The 15466-nt window shown below is 32.2% G+C and overlaps 1 protein-coding gene across 3 annotated transcripts in view; it reads left to right on the top strand.

Moving 5' to 3' along the window:
• Positions 1-15466, top strand: part of WDHD1 (WD repeat and HMG-box DNA binding protein 1) — a 48419-nt gene that overhangs the window by 6056 nt on the left and 26897 nt on the right. For all 3 annotated transcript variants that reach the window (XM_016132819.2, XM_016132821.2, XM_036218196.1), the window contains 9 exons: positions 3379-3530; positions 4187-4298; positions 4458-4508; positions 5433-5528; positions 8003-8095; positions 8918-9024; positions 9256-9397; positions 12186-12393; positions 14679-14866. In XM_016132819.2, the coding sequence (XP_015988305.2) occupies positions 3379-3530; positions 4187-4298; positions 4458-4508; positions 5433-5528; positions 8003-8095; positions 8918-9024; positions 9256-9397; positions 12186-12393; positions 14679-14866 (1149 nt within the window). The remainder of the gene's footprint in view (positions 1-3378; positions 3531-4186; positions 4299-4457; positions 4509-5432; positions 5529-8002; positions 8096-8917; positions 9025-9255; positions 9398-12185; positions 12394-14678; positions 14867-15466) is intronic.

Below are 15466 nucleotides of genomic sequence, written 5' to 3'. Positions count from 1 at the left end.
CAAATTTAGGCTCATTGAGGTAGATGAAATGGTCTTTTGATACTTTAGATATGCTTTTTAAAATGATCATATATAATTGAAAATACATTCTTAGGAGAAAAAAACGACCAGAAATATAAGTGAGCAACATATATTAAATTCAAGCTAGATCTCAATAAGCAAAGAAATTCAAATTAACAATTTTTTTTTCTCTATAGGATTGGCAAGGATGAAAAATATTGCTAATCCTAGAGGTATTGAGAGCTTGGAGAAGTATTTGTAAAGGAAAAACACTCTTTTTCTCTTTTGTTTCTGGTTTTTTGTTTGTTTTTTGTTTTTTTGTTACTCACACTGCTACCATGCTCACAACACTTCTGCGCCAGATGTGCTGATTTTTTCCCACATCAAGTAATTCTCTGTAACACCACCTGACTGTCCTAAATTCATTTCACTTCTGACACTAACTGGAGTTAGTGCAGATCCCACAGGTTAAGGGCTCAGTCCCATGAAACTATCCCCCACTCCAGACACCAATCACAAGTAGGTTTCCAGGTGACACTCAATTTCCATTCAACTTAGCTACAAATTGCAGGTTCCTGTGACCCTCCGCCCCTTGGATTATTTCATTTGCCGCAATAGCTCACAAGACTCAGAAATACTTATGTTTACCAGTTTATTATATAAATAAGGGTATGATAAAGGATACAGATGAACAGCCAGATGAAGAGATATAGAGGAGAGGTCTGGGAGGGTGCACAGGACTTTCTTTGGTGCACAGGAGCTTTTTTGTCCCTGTGGAGCTGGGGTATGCCATCCTCCAAATAGGTACATGGATGTGTTCACAAACCTGGAAGTTCCTCAAACCCCATCTTATTGGGATTGTTATGGAAGGTTTATCACATGGGCATGATCAATTGATTATCAACTCCATTTCCAACCCCTCTCCCTTAGGGAGGATGGGGAGTGGGGTTGAATGGTCCAGCTTTCTAATATGGCTTGATCATTTTGGTGCCTAACTCCTATCCAGAAACTATCCAGGAGCCCAGAAGAATGCCTCTTAGAACAAAAGACACTCCTGTAACTCCGGAAATTCCAAGAAGTTTCGGAGCTGTGTCAGGAACCAGGGTCAAAGACAAAATATTAGAACAAAAGATGTTCATAGCACTCTTATCACTTTTAGCAGCTCTGTGCCAGAAACTGGGGGCAGAGACCAATATATATATTTTCTGTATTTCACAGTATTATACACAGTTGTGTGAACATTTTTTAGAGTAAATAGATACTATATATCAATATTAGAATGCACACATTTCCTTTTTCTCCATGTCTTTGTATCTCAGTTCTCCCTGCTTTTTCTTATAAGGACACCAATCACTGTATTTAGATCCTTAACTTGTTACATCTGAAAAAACCCTATTTCTAAATAAGGTCATGTTCAAGGTGCCTGGGCTTAGGACTTACACAGGTTTTGGTGGGGCACTGTTCAACCCACTGTAAGTCCCTCAGTGCTACATTGTTTTCTTTGGCTTTAGGAATGGAGTTTATGAGACTTCAGTGAACTGGCATTACCAAATAGCCATGCAAAGTTGACAATTTTGCAATGTATTTAATGTATAATAAAAATGCTTATAAACACTAACTTCTGTTTTTAGATTCAGTAGTACTGGGAAGTGTAGTTAGATACTTTATTTCAGAACAAAGTAGAGAAAATATCACTCTCCAAAAACAATTAAACTGGGATGAGTCAATATATTTGTGAGTAGTAATAGTTAATGCTTGCAAGGTATTTTACATTGTATAGATCTTTGAACAAAGATTTGGAGAGATATGTGGAATTATCCCTATTTTATTCTCAGGAAAACCAAAGCCCCGAGAAAGGTCAAATGACATAGTATGAAACTCAGTGGGCTGGGTCTCAGGTCATCCTGTGCTGGGTTCCATTACTTCTAACCTACCAAGGAGAATGGTTGACCAGATCTTGATCAGACCTCCGATCCTTTGTTTGGATTCTTTTTTTGAAAAAACATTTTACCAGTTGACAAAGTTCTGATAGTGATTTGGTTTCCCAGTACATTTGTTGGAAAATGACTTCGAAGCAAGCGCTTTATTCAGGTCTCCTGGGTGAGTGAGTACCATTATATGCTTAAATTTGAACAGAAGGCTAGTCAACTTGTTATTAAAGAATAACCAAAATTCTTTGCTAGAGCTAAGTGAGGATGCTTAGTCAGTATTCTACTATGGAATCTGCAAGAAAAGCACAGCCAGGTTGCAAAATTTCTGTACATGTACACACACAAATAGTTGGTGTTTTCTGCAGTTTTGCCAAAGAACACTTAGCATCATCAGTATTTTGAGTTGGTTATAGTTTTTTGTTATCATATTTAAATTAGCTTATCTTCAACATTATGAATTTAGTTTATTGTGTACTGTTTACTTACAGGAGTTACTAAACAGTATTTTTCACCAGTCTTCCAGTAATTGGACTTGAAGATAAATGTATATTACAGTTCAAATTTGAATTATCTGTAATTTGAACAGATGTATATACTTTCCCAAGTTTTGCTATATCATGACATGTTGTTATTACCAAATTCTTTTTCCATTGGAGTGAGAACAGTTGCTATAAATGGGCTGAGGGTCCTAAGTGTGCAAATATGGCTGAGACCTATTGCAATTTGATACAGCATATTCATAAACGAATTTGAGTAGTTTCTCTTGGCAGTTATCATTTAATCTAAATTAATAAATTGACCATATGATTTATCAAAGCTTGTATAGGGTTGGTAGACCAAATTTATCCGTTGGGACTTAATCCCTTTTGGAGAAGTGATAAAGTGCTGGTGCAAATCCTTGGTTTTTTGATTCTTATCTAAAAGCTCTGCAAAGTAGTGGTATCTGCTGATCATTTGCAGAGCCTAAAACTTTCTTTTTATTTAGAGTTTTTAAGAAGGCACGGTGGATTCTGCATTTAGACTTTACCCTACCCAAAAAGACATGATTTTGTTGTGCAAACTATAGTGTGGCCATTGTGGCCATCCTTCCAAGGTACTCTTCTGTCACTGAGACTAGCTATGTTTTCTCTGAAAAGTTTTCCTGCCTTTCTTTTTTAATGACACTTGGGAATCCATAAAAATTAGTATTAAATATTTTTCTCACCAGAAGTAAAAGAAAATCAGAGGCTACAAGTTTGGCTGGTGAAGGGAGAATTAAGGTTTCTAAAGGAAGCAAATAAATTTTTCTTGTAAATACATATTTCAGGAAAGTTATACATTGATAACTTGTCTCTTGATGTGAACTACATTTGTAAGCTTTTTGTTTTAAGGATTTTTAACTGTGGAGAGACTCCCAATCTATTTGGATTTGTCTTGCCAATGTTTTTTACCTTTATTTTTCTTTTAGAATGGAAAATTGGTCACTGCAGTATCTAATAATACTATTCAAGTCCACACATTTCCTGAAGGAGTTCCAGATGGCATATTGACTCGCTTTACCACGAATGCAAACCATGTGGTCTTTAATAAGGATGGTACAAAAGTTGCTGCTGGATCTAAGTAAGGCTCTTTGATATCAGGAAAGGAAATAATGTTAGAACAGGGAGGCCTTACTAACTGGTTTCAGGGTAACATTTTCCGATTTCCCCTTCTAATTCTTCTTATTTTTTTGTTCATTTAATTTTTATATTCAAATCTAGTAAGGTTTTGAGGACAAACTTTTGCTTTATGTGGCTTGAGATATGTATATTCCTTGTTTTAAAAGATTGGGAAAAATGATACTTTGATACAAAGTTTTAAAAATTATTTCATGTGAACTTGGCCTGCACAATCAGGATTTTTGCTGTTTTCCTCGGTGTTTATTTGTCATAGAAAAAAAATGTAATTGGTGAGTTATTGAGGTAGAGTAAAAGGTATAGTGCTTTTAAAAATGGTTGTGATTATAATTAGATTGGCAAATAATAGAAACCTAAGATGTAACTAAGGAAGCCATTTAGGAAATATTTGTATTTTAACATAATGAGAAATCTTGACTTGTGTTTTTAGCATTTTTATAGAGCAAAACTGAAAGGTAAATTATTAAATTTGGGCATCAGGTTTCACAAGTTGCTATAAAGAAATGACCTTCTTGTGATTTAGAAATATTTAGGTCATAGCTTTTAGGAGAGTCTTTTGTATTAGCATTTGTTCATGTACATTACTCTTACTGTTCATAGTGACTTTCTAGTCAAAGTTGTGGATGTGATGGATTGCAGCCAACAGAAAACATTTCGAGGACATGATGCCCCTATTTTAAGTCTTTCCTTTGATCCTAAGGACATCTTTCTGGTAATAATTTTTTCCCTCTCTTTTTGCATTTTTCTTGAATGTTTTAAATTATAAGAGAATTAGCAGAAAATTTCACCCAGTTTGATTTATTAATTGAACCAGTTATCATATAGTGTTATGTCTGTGACTGTAGAGAAATCTATTGTTTTATTCCCGCAGGCCTCAGCTAGTTGTGATGGATCTGTCAGAGTATGGCAAATTTCAGATCAGGTAATCTCATCAATTTGAATGTAAAACTTTTCGCCCATTTCTGTCATATATTGAGTATTACATATTGTATTATTTAGCCAAATTAATTATTATTTTTCTTTATAGTTTTTTTCGAGTAGCATTAGATATCGTTTTTGTGGTCAAATTCCATAATAATATAAAAGTAAATAGACTGAAGATTAATTGCTTTTGTACTGCACTCAAACACAAGGGAAATGATAGATTTATATTTCATTTTTAGGTTTTGTAAGTCAATGGGGGAAATTCAGTTATTATATATGTACAAACTACTATCTGTTGGGGATACAAAAATAAAGCATAGGCCACGCTTGATTCAGAGAGTCACGAAAACATCTTATTCTAATCGAGACTGATGAAAGTTTTAAAGGAGGTATAAATAAAGTGCTCTTCAAATTGGCTGAGGGAACAATTAATTCTTCCTCAGGCAATCAGAGAGGCTTGGCATTTCTAAAGATGTGGCCGATGAGAAAAATATCCCTCATTGATATGCCTCAGTAGCCACAGTTCCTTCCCCTCATTATTGAACTATTTAGAAGATTTGACTTTGATACTGTAATTTTTTAGAGATTGCCGAAGTTCATTTTAGTAGGCACTTTAACATTTTAATATATTGGGTTTGTGTTTGTGTGTGTGTGAATGTTTATTTAATGAGTATGTCATTTGCTATTCTACATAGGAAATACTCTTAATTTAATTATTTAAGACTTGTACTCTATACCTCTGAAGGACTTAAAGTAACTTAGATAATTCAAACATTATAATTAGATTAAAGTGAATTAAGTTGCTTTTTTCTGAACTATATGTCAATTTGAAGAATCCACTTATTAAATGTATTCAGTTCCTCATATTTGGGGGGCGGGGATTTTCAAAAAAGGAAATAAATTTTCTTTTTTAAAAAATCAGACATGTGCTATTAGTTGGCCACTGCTGCAAAAATGCAACGATGTGATAAATGCAAAATCCATCTGCAGACTTGCTTGGCAACCAAAAAGTGGGAAGGTAAGTGATTCTTATTTCTCAGTCTTTTAAAAAATTATTTGTTTCAGTTCTTATCAACTTTTAATGTTAGGATAGTTTTTAAATTATAATTCTTTCATTTAGATTATAAATTTTAGAGCCCCAAGCCAACTAATTAATATCAAAATGCTTTAACAAACATTTAAACTTTTTAAAGATTCTCTTTAAAGAATGTATTTCACATGAATGAATTTAATTTTATATTTACATTCATGTTTAGTGGAACAATCAGGAACAGTCTTGTTATGTCCACTCTTACTGCCGGTATTTAACATTTTGGAGGTATTAGCTGATACAGTTAGATGATGGAAAGGCATGAGAGGTTTGAATGGAGGAAGGAGAATGCTCATCTACAAATGAAATGTTTGTGTATGAGGAAATCCCAAGAAAATCAGTTGAGGGGAAAATAATAAGAAAATTCAGTAAGGCAGCTAGCTGTAAGCCAAATTAATATTTGAAACTAATAACCATCCTCTGTACAAACAATAGCCATTTAGAAAATGTAGTGGGAGAAAATGATACATTTACTTTTATTTTAAAAAAATTTTGTCAAAAAAGATAAAATAACTAGGGATAACTTAGTAAGAAATATGAAAGATGTGTATAAAGAAAACATTAACATACTATCAAGAAAACTTAAATAGAAAACTATATCTCATGCTTTAAAAGGAATTTGTGATATAAATGTTTAGTTCTTCCCCAAATTAATCTAGTTTTGACAACATTCAAATATAAAATATTAGTAAGATGTTTGGGGAGACCAAATAATGCTGATTCTAAAGTCCATGTGGAAAACTAAAAGTCTTAAAAAAAGTGAAGTCTAATCCAGACAGATATATATAACATATTATGATGCTATGGGAATTAAAACTTTGTTACTGACTCATGAATAGACATATCTGTTAAACAGAGAAATGAATCCAATGTATATGGAAATTTAGTGTATGGTAAAGGTTGGGAAAAGGAAATTTAGTAAATATATTGGCAAAGGGCATAAGTACCTGGAGGTGAGAATCATTGAGAACCATCTTGGAGGCTTCCTACCACATGGTATATCTTTATAGAGATGCACATATCCGCTACATTCTTTCAACTTTTCTATATGTGTGAAAATTTTCAGAAAAGATTAATAAATTTAACAGTATAAAAAGTATTTTTGTATGATAAAATATATTTCAGAGTCAAAGGACGAATAACAAACAGACAAATATTTGAAGCAATGTGACAGAGCTAATTTCATTAATATACAAAGTTCCTTCAAATCAGTGGGGCTCCAGTAGAAAGAGGGACAAGACATGAGAAGACAGTGTACAGAAAAAGATACATAGATGGCTTTTAACATGTATGTAACTTTTCACCCTAAAAAATACAGAGCGAAGCTATAGTGTTAGTCTATTTTTCATTCATCAGATGCTGCTCAAAGATCAAAAGTCTGATTATATACTATGTGAAGAGGGTGTGGTCATTCTTATCAGAATAAAAGACCAATAGTACTACTTCTAGGCATATATCTTATAAACATATTTATACATGTGCACTGTAGGGTATGTATAACAAAAATGTTACACCATTGTTTATAGTAGCAAAAGATTGGAAACTTCTAAAATGTTCATTAATAGGGAGCAAGTTAAATAAATTGCTGTATTTCTGAAATAGAATACTCTATATAACTGCTAGAATGAGATATACCTGTATGTTTTCACATGGAATAACCTTCAGATATGTTAAGCAAAAAAAACCAAGCTGTAGAATAGTAGATATAGAAGAATGCTGCTGTTTATCAACTGTATGTGTGTTAACTTGCATATATGTCCATATACATTCTTATATAGTCTGTGCTTATATTTGCCTTAGGAAAGTAAAAATAGAATTTAGGTATGGGAGGGATACCTCTTTTTGTCTCGTAAGTTTCATAAGTGACACTATCTTTTTTAAGCATGTACCTTATTATGCATTAAAGTAATAGTTGGGGAATCCAGTTTGGTTTTTTGTTTGCTTATTATAAACATTAATTTAATTTAAAATTAATTAACATAGTTTTCTTGTTTGTAAATAATATTTTTTATAAAAATGGAAAAAATTATTTTTCTACTAATCTATGTTTTTGGAAGAACACATAGGAAGATAAATTTCCTATTTGTAAGATTTTCAAAGTATTCTGGCTCTATATTTCTTTCCTTCCAATAAATGAGATGAATTTTTAAATCGAAAGGGCTTAGATTCCTTAAGAAGTAGTATTAAAAATACTGGTAACTACAAGTACTGATTTTCAATTAAAAAAAGAGTCTTTGCTTATCAAAATTTTAAGTAATATTCTAAGTTTTGTTAGTTGCTAGTTAAAATATAAATTTGCTCTTATGTTTTGTAAGCTTATTTGGATGAATGTTCACTTTTTTCCCCTCTTTAAATTTAATTTAATGTAAACTTTCGTTTAAATCATTTATCTTTTCTACTAGTTACTGGCAATTCCTGTGGAAAAATCTGTTAAACTGTATAGAAGAGAAAGTTGGAGTAATCAGTTTGATCTTTCAGATAATTTTATCTCTCAGGTAGGTTTTGTAAGTGACACTTTTAGTAAGTTAAAGAGAATATTTAATGTATACTTTGCCCAAATAATGTTGCAGTTAATATTTTTGGAAATGGAGAACAACTCCACATAGTTTAAGGCTGTGTCCTCAGCCTTTCTTCATTTAGCGAATAACTCAACAGTAGATAGGTCTTTGCTAGGTCCTATTTGACCTTTCTTCTTTGTGAAATTTGATAAGATAATCTCTTAATTTATAAGAAGTCAAATTTAATCCTAGCATAGTATTGGAACAAGTTATTCTCAAATTATGAGTAATTAACCATTCTTGTTAAATAAGTTTCACTGAGACTTGTGATCATAGACTTGAGAATTTTAGAGCAGAAAAGGTGGTTGGTGTATATTCTCATTCTCTCTTTCTCTTTTACTCTCTCTCACTCTCTCGCTTATTCACTTACATGCCCATTTTGCAGTTAAGGAAACAGAGGCCCCATAATTCATCAATGGCTTACTAAGGTTCATTTTATTTACTAGTTCTCTTCATCTTGATGGTGACTGCTAAGAGAATACCCTGTGCTATCTTTCTTTCCAGAATAATAGCATTTTTTAGATTTTGCTTTTAAAATTGTGTCAATATGACTTTCTCATAAGATAATAGCTTCTAGTGGTAGTTGAAAATTCCTGAAAAAGAAAGTTAAGATATAAGCAAACTTAGTTGTCTTTTGTATGTCAGATCTATATAAGTCACATAGAATATATAGAATAAGGGTTATAAAAATTTGAATTAGTAACGTAAATGTTTAGTTTCAAATTATACAGAATTGTTATTTATTTTTTTTCTTTATAGACTCTCAATATAGTAACCTGGTCTCCTTGTGGGCAATATTTAGCTGCAGGGAGTGTTAATGGTTTAATTATAGTTTGGAATGTGGAAACCAAAGATTGCTTGGAAAGGTATGATTCAATATATCTTGTCTTTTTTTTTTTTTTTTGCTTATTTCAATTAGATTTTTGTTTGTCTTATGAAATATTACAGATCTGTAATTATTAGATTGTGAAAATGCAAACGTACAGCTATTAGTTGTCAAAAGTCATTTAACCTTTTCTAATTAAAATTTACCTAAAGAAATGTATAGTTTATATTTTTCTTGATGGTGTTTTAAGAACATACTTTTTAATTTTTAGGGTGAAACATGAGAAAGGGTATGCAATTTGTGGCCTAGCCTGGCATCCTACTTGTAGTCGCATAGCTTATACTGATGCGGAAGGAAACCTTGGGCTCCTAGAGAATGTTTGTAATCCCAGTGGAGAAATATCAAGCAGTAAGGTAATGAGTAATGTAGAACAGTTTCTTCAAAGTCTTTCTGTGGTCATATGGATTTGGAAAACACAACAAACTACTTTCTTGGAAAATTATAATTTATATTACTATATTAGATGCTCAGTAATGATAATAGTAAAGAAAACTGTTTAAACTTTTTTAGCTTAATGTTTCCCAAGTATATTTTACTAAGAAACTTTTTCCCCTCCATAAAATGGCTATTAATATTCTTTGATTTTCCAAGGAATACCTTTGTGAAATACTATTTTACTATCCTGGTGTTCTGGGCATTATTAGTTAAATACAGGCCTACCTCAGACGTATTCCAAGTTCAGTTCCAGACCACAGCAATAAAGCAAATATCACAGTAAAGTGAGTCACACAAATTTTTTCGTTTCCTACTTCATATGAAAGTTACATTTATACTATACAGTATTCTATTAAGTGTGCAATAGCATTATGTCTAAAAAACAATGGACATACCTTACTTAAAAATTCTTTATTGTTAAAAAAATGCTAACCATCTTCTGAGCCTTGAGTGAGTCATAATCTTTTTGTGGATGGAAGGTCTTTACCTTTAATTTGTTAAAAACACTACATCTACAGAGCACAATAAAATGAGGTATGCCTGTAAAATGTTTTATAGATAAAAATTAGAGTTAATAACCGTAACGTAGGTTAGACCACAAACTTTTTTTGGCTCTGAATTAGCCTTAACTCTTAGAGCTCCCCATATACCTTTTATGCTTAGCTATGCTGCCTTACTGAAGGCTTGTGTTACACAAGCCACTTTGTTTTATACCTTCTTGTGTTTTGTTCACTATTCCCCCTTGCCTGGCAGATATACCTGTTCATATTTCAAGTCCAGTTAAAGATTACAGACTTTATATATTCATTTCTGCTCAGATACCCAATAACCTGAAATCTCCATCAAAACTTCATTAAAGGAATTTTTAAAAATATACATTCCCATAAGGCTAAGGAGGACAGTTGAAGTGGTGATGGTAACAAAATTTCGGAGGCTGGAAACAGAAGGATGATTGGAAACTAACTTTACTTTCTTAAAAAGTTGAGTCCTAAAACCTCAATGGAGGAAAGCTGAGATGCAATTCTGTCTGCCTGGCTGACTCCTCAAAGATTCACAATTTTGGTAGCATTCAGTTCTTCTGAAAGTGGAGCTGAAAACAAGAGGGTTAGTTTAATAAACAAGCAGATCCCTCCATTCTCAACATCAGTGTGCACAGCTATGTAACTCTTCTCTCGCCCCCGTCCACATTCTGGCAGAATGTTGGAGATTTCTTCTTTAGAAAAGGTAAGGGGACATTGTGTACAGCTGAGTGGTATTGAATGAAGGGGGAATACTGTGCTGAAAGGGTTGAATAAAAGTATATATACTTAAATGTTGAAATTCCCAGTTCACTTTTCATATTTAACTCTCAGAGCATTGTTAGCTACTCTTATGCTTTTCAGACAGGAGATTGGAAGAGTTATCTTTGGAAATTTGTCTAAGAGAAAAAGACCTTAATTTCAGAAGAAAATAGAAAGTTGTAAAAGAAAAAGGAAAAATGACCATAATATACTGCATCTATAAAATGAAGATAGGAATAATGCGGACCACCTGGAGTTATTGTGAGGATTAAATGAATTATGTGTAAAGAATTAGAAAGTTCTCTAGCTCAGCACTTTATAAGCATTACCATTTATTATTTTTCTTCAGCCATGAATAGCATTTACATGGTCATAATTATCTAAATATTATATATTGATCTAACCAAAATGGGGATATAGCTATATTGGGAAGATAGGGGTAGGAAAATAGTGGGCATGTGTACTTAGAGTTAAGGGTCGTTGGAATGTGGCACCGAATCCTCATCTTCCCTAATTGAGGGAAATTAGATCTATAAAATAACTAATAATTTAAACTGAAAAATCCAGAATAACCTAGAATATTATTAACAAAGATGGAGGAATGTATCAAAAGAAACAAGCAGAACCTGTTAAGAGGGCTATTTTCATTTTTATAATAAACCTTGTGATAGTGTTCGACTAATTTAGATTCATGTATAACTGATAAAAAACAAAAAGTAAATTGAGAAATAATTTTTAGTTCAAAGATCACCTTTTATAAAAACCTTTAACTCTTTTTTATCCAGAATTGTCCACTTTTCTCCTTCTTCCTCATAGTACTTATTTCTGTCACAACAATTCTAACACTTTATGGCCCTCACCATCAATTAAGGCAAAACTCTCATTTTCTATTAAGAAAATCCAAAAAAAATATTTGTCAACCAACTTGAATACATGAACATTTAGTTTATGTAAATGAAATAGTTGTATATCTTACAGCATGTAGTTATTAACTTAATTACTCATGTGAAATCATGTTTAAATATATGAATTTAGAAATATCTTTTTTCTGTTCTTTCATTTTATTAAACATCAGTTTTCTAGAACACAAGAGTACCTTATAATTAGGGAATTGTAGGAGACTTTTTTTTTCTGGGGAATGACTTTTGAAGAATAAAATCTTGCCTTATATTTGGGTATATCTAGTATTTCTTTACGTGTCTTTTATATACTCCTACCCCATCCATAGACTATAAGGCCTTTAAAGTAAGGACTAGGTCTTATATAAATATAAATACAATCCTCATAAATACATTTACTAATTATTTTTATCAGGGCATTTGCTTAATAGAGTTTATAACTAAATAGTAAAAGGTTGCCTTTTGAGTAATTGAGTCTATCCATTTAGTTCACTAATACTTTTATAATTTGTATTAATTTGTTCAAGGTGTCTAGCAGAGTGGAAAAGGATTACAATGATCTTTTTGATGGAGATGATACGAGTAATGCTGGTGATTTTCTAAATGACAATGCAGTCGAAACCCCCTCTTTTTCAAAAGGTATTATACATGATGATGAGGATGATGACATCATGCTGGCTTCAGGTCGTCCTAGACAGCGAAGTCACTTCCTGGAAGATGACGAAAACTCAGTTGGTATGAATTGACTTGTGGATGCCATGATCTATATTGTTGATTACTATTTTCAATTTTTTGTTAAAACTATTATTTAAAGCCATTATTGAATTTGTAGAATGTAGGTAAAGCAGTATATAGAGGGAAATTATAGCATTACAAAAGGTTTCAAATCAATGAGCTAAGTTTGTGGTTTAGTAAACTAGAAAGAGGAAATTAAACCCCAAGGAAGCAGAAGAAAGGAAATAATAAAAAGCAGATTCAATGAAAATGATAACAGTAAAACTATTTAAAAAGTCAATGAAGCCAAAAGCTATTTCTTTGAAAAGATCAATAAAATTGATAAACCTCTGTCCTGACTGATTAAGAAGTAAGAACACAAATGACTTAAGTGATGAAAAAGAGGTCATCACCATAGATAGGTCCTGCAGACCCGCACAATCCAATATTGTAGCCACACTAGCAGCCACCGGTGGCTATTGAGCACTTGAAATGTGGCTAGTTCAAATTAAGAAGTAATGTATGTGTAAAATGCAACCAAATTTTGAAGACACTGAAAAAAGAATGTGTAATATCTTACTTGTTTTTTAAATTGAGTATATGCTGAAATTATATATTTTCAGTGTAATATATTATTAAAATTAATTACTCCTGTTTCTTTTCACATTATAAAATATAGGTAGTAGATAATTTTTATATTACTTATGTAGCTTACGTTATGTTTCTGTAAGACAATACTGCTGTTAATACTGTAAGGATAGTAGAATATTAGGAGAAACTTTGTGCCCATAAATTCAGAGACTTAGATGAAGTGGACAAATTCCTTGAAGAGCACAAACTACCAAGCTAGCTCAAGAAGAAATAGATAACCTGAATAGTACTATATCTGTTAAATTGAGATTGCAATCAAAACATTCAAATAAAGTGCCTATTGAAACAGCTTAAATGCTGAAATGACACATTTGAATGTTAAGTAAAATGCCAGTGTATGGTGGCAAATTGTGCTGCATTTAAATCGTACAGGGTTTATTGAACGGAAGTCTTCAAATGTTTGGATCTCAAAAGCTCTTGATACTCTCAAAAATTTTGAGGACCCCAAAAAGCATGTGTTTATGGAGTTATCACTATTGTTATTTACTGAGAAATGTTAAAAATATTTACTTTAAAATAACATTAGTAAACTCATGTAAGGAAATAATATTTTTGAATGAAAAACAACATGATAGAAAGTGGCATTTTACCTTTTTTGCAAATCTTTTTAATGTCTGGCGTAGAGATAGCTAGATGCTCTCATCTGCTTCTGTATTCATTCTACTGCCATTATTGTTTTTGCCGAAAGTATATGGAGAAAAATCATCCTCACACAAATATGTAGTTCAAAGAGGAAGAAGCATTTTAATAGCCTATTTAAATAATTGTGTATATTCTATGATACTGCACCCAAAGTCAATAGATGAAAGCTTCTTAAAGATTACTTGCCATGTAGAATCTGAAAACATTCAATGAAGTTTTCTACTCTATTACATTAAAATTTATTGATCTAACTTGAACTTCAAATGAATCTTTACTGTGTTTGATTTTGTAACATATACATTGGTAATTTGGAAAATACTGGTTTGCTGAGCTTGGCAGACCTTCCTAATATTGAAACATCCAAAATTATATTTGTTCATATCATTACCAATCTCATGGGAAGTTTTTAAGTATTAGGAAGCAGTCAAGCTCATGGTGACAGACACAAGTTTTCCAGTGTTCTGACGTTGCTTGAAAACTCAAATTTTATCATTGCCAACAAATTCTATCAGTGTTTCATTTTCAAGAAAATGATTGCTAGATAGCCAAGTCTACATTATTATAGTTTATCTGGCATCCTTTCAAGTAAAAATGGTGTTTCATGAAAAAAATCAATCCAGCTTACAACTCAGTTGCACAGTGTTTTTTATTTTTTCGAGATAGCCATCATACTTCTTTATGTATACTTTCCATTTCAACACAGAACATTTTTTTTTAGAATGTATGCAAGGATCAAGATTTAATAAAATTAATGTTTTTACTTCAATTGAGTGGTGGTTGACAATGCATTGAATACTAATACAGATTGGTGTCCCTGCCTTGATTAGTGGAAAGGCACCAGTAGTTTTACTCTTCGTTGCTTTTGCACCATCACTGCAAATGTTAACCCAGTGAAAGGAGCAAATAGCACATTAGTAATAGGTATGAATGGAAAAGGTTATCAGATTTCCTAATGCTTTTCTTTTTCCAGGTCTTTGATTATGATTCTCTAATTATAATCCATTGTATTTTAGATCTTACAATGCTAAAAACTGGTTCTAGTCATCTTAAAGAAGAGGAGGAAGATGATCAAGCAGACAGCATTCACAATCTACCAGTCCCAACACCCCAAAGGCAATTTTATGATGGGCCTTTGCCAACTCCCCGGCAAAAACCTTTTCAGTCAGGTTCTACACCCTTGCATCTCACTCACAGATTCATGGTAAGCCTTGGATTTACACTTAACTTTTAAATAGTTTTGTCTTGGTTTTAAGGATTTTATCTCACTATAGTTAATTTGTTTGGTAAAAAATATTTTTTAAAAAATTCTATTAACTGGCCTGGAACACTTTGGTCGATTTCAATTTTGTGATTGATTTATTTTGTGGTTAATTCACAGTGTTAGTCTTAGTTGAACCTTATTAATACCTCTTGGCTATACCTCTAAACCTTATTTCTTATTTTAGTTTTTATGTAGGAAATTATACTGACTCCAAAATACTAGTTAGAAGGTGATTTTTAGAAGGCAGCTCCTATAGGTGATAGAGGCTATGAAAAAAAAAAAGCTATCTGCTCCTTTCCCCATCCCATGGAATGTAAGCTCCCCCAAAATGAAGATTTTTCTGTTTTGTTTACTGATAGACTAAGATATGGCAGGTTAGGCATTAAATATATATTTCCTGAATGGATGAATAACTATATTATCATTTTGTCTTAAGTTTGAGAGCTAAAAAAATTTAATATTTCTATTTGTTATTGAGGTTTTTCACTGAGGACTTTGCTTGTTCTCCTTTTTGAAAGGTCTAGGCCTAGCATAAATTTG

The sequence above is a fragment of the Rousettus aegyptiacus genome, unplaced genomic scaffold (genome assembly GCF_014176215.1).
Source record: "Rousettus aegyptiacus isolate mRouAeg1 unplaced genomic scaffold, mRouAeg1.p scaffold_m13_p_3, whole genome shotgun sequence".
Lineage (NCBI taxonomy): Eukaryota > Metazoa > Chordata > Mammalia > Chiroptera > Pteropodidae > Rousettus > Rousettus aegyptiacus.
Note: the sequence above shows the minus strand (reverse complement) of the source record. Positions and strands in the feature narration are given on the sequence as shown.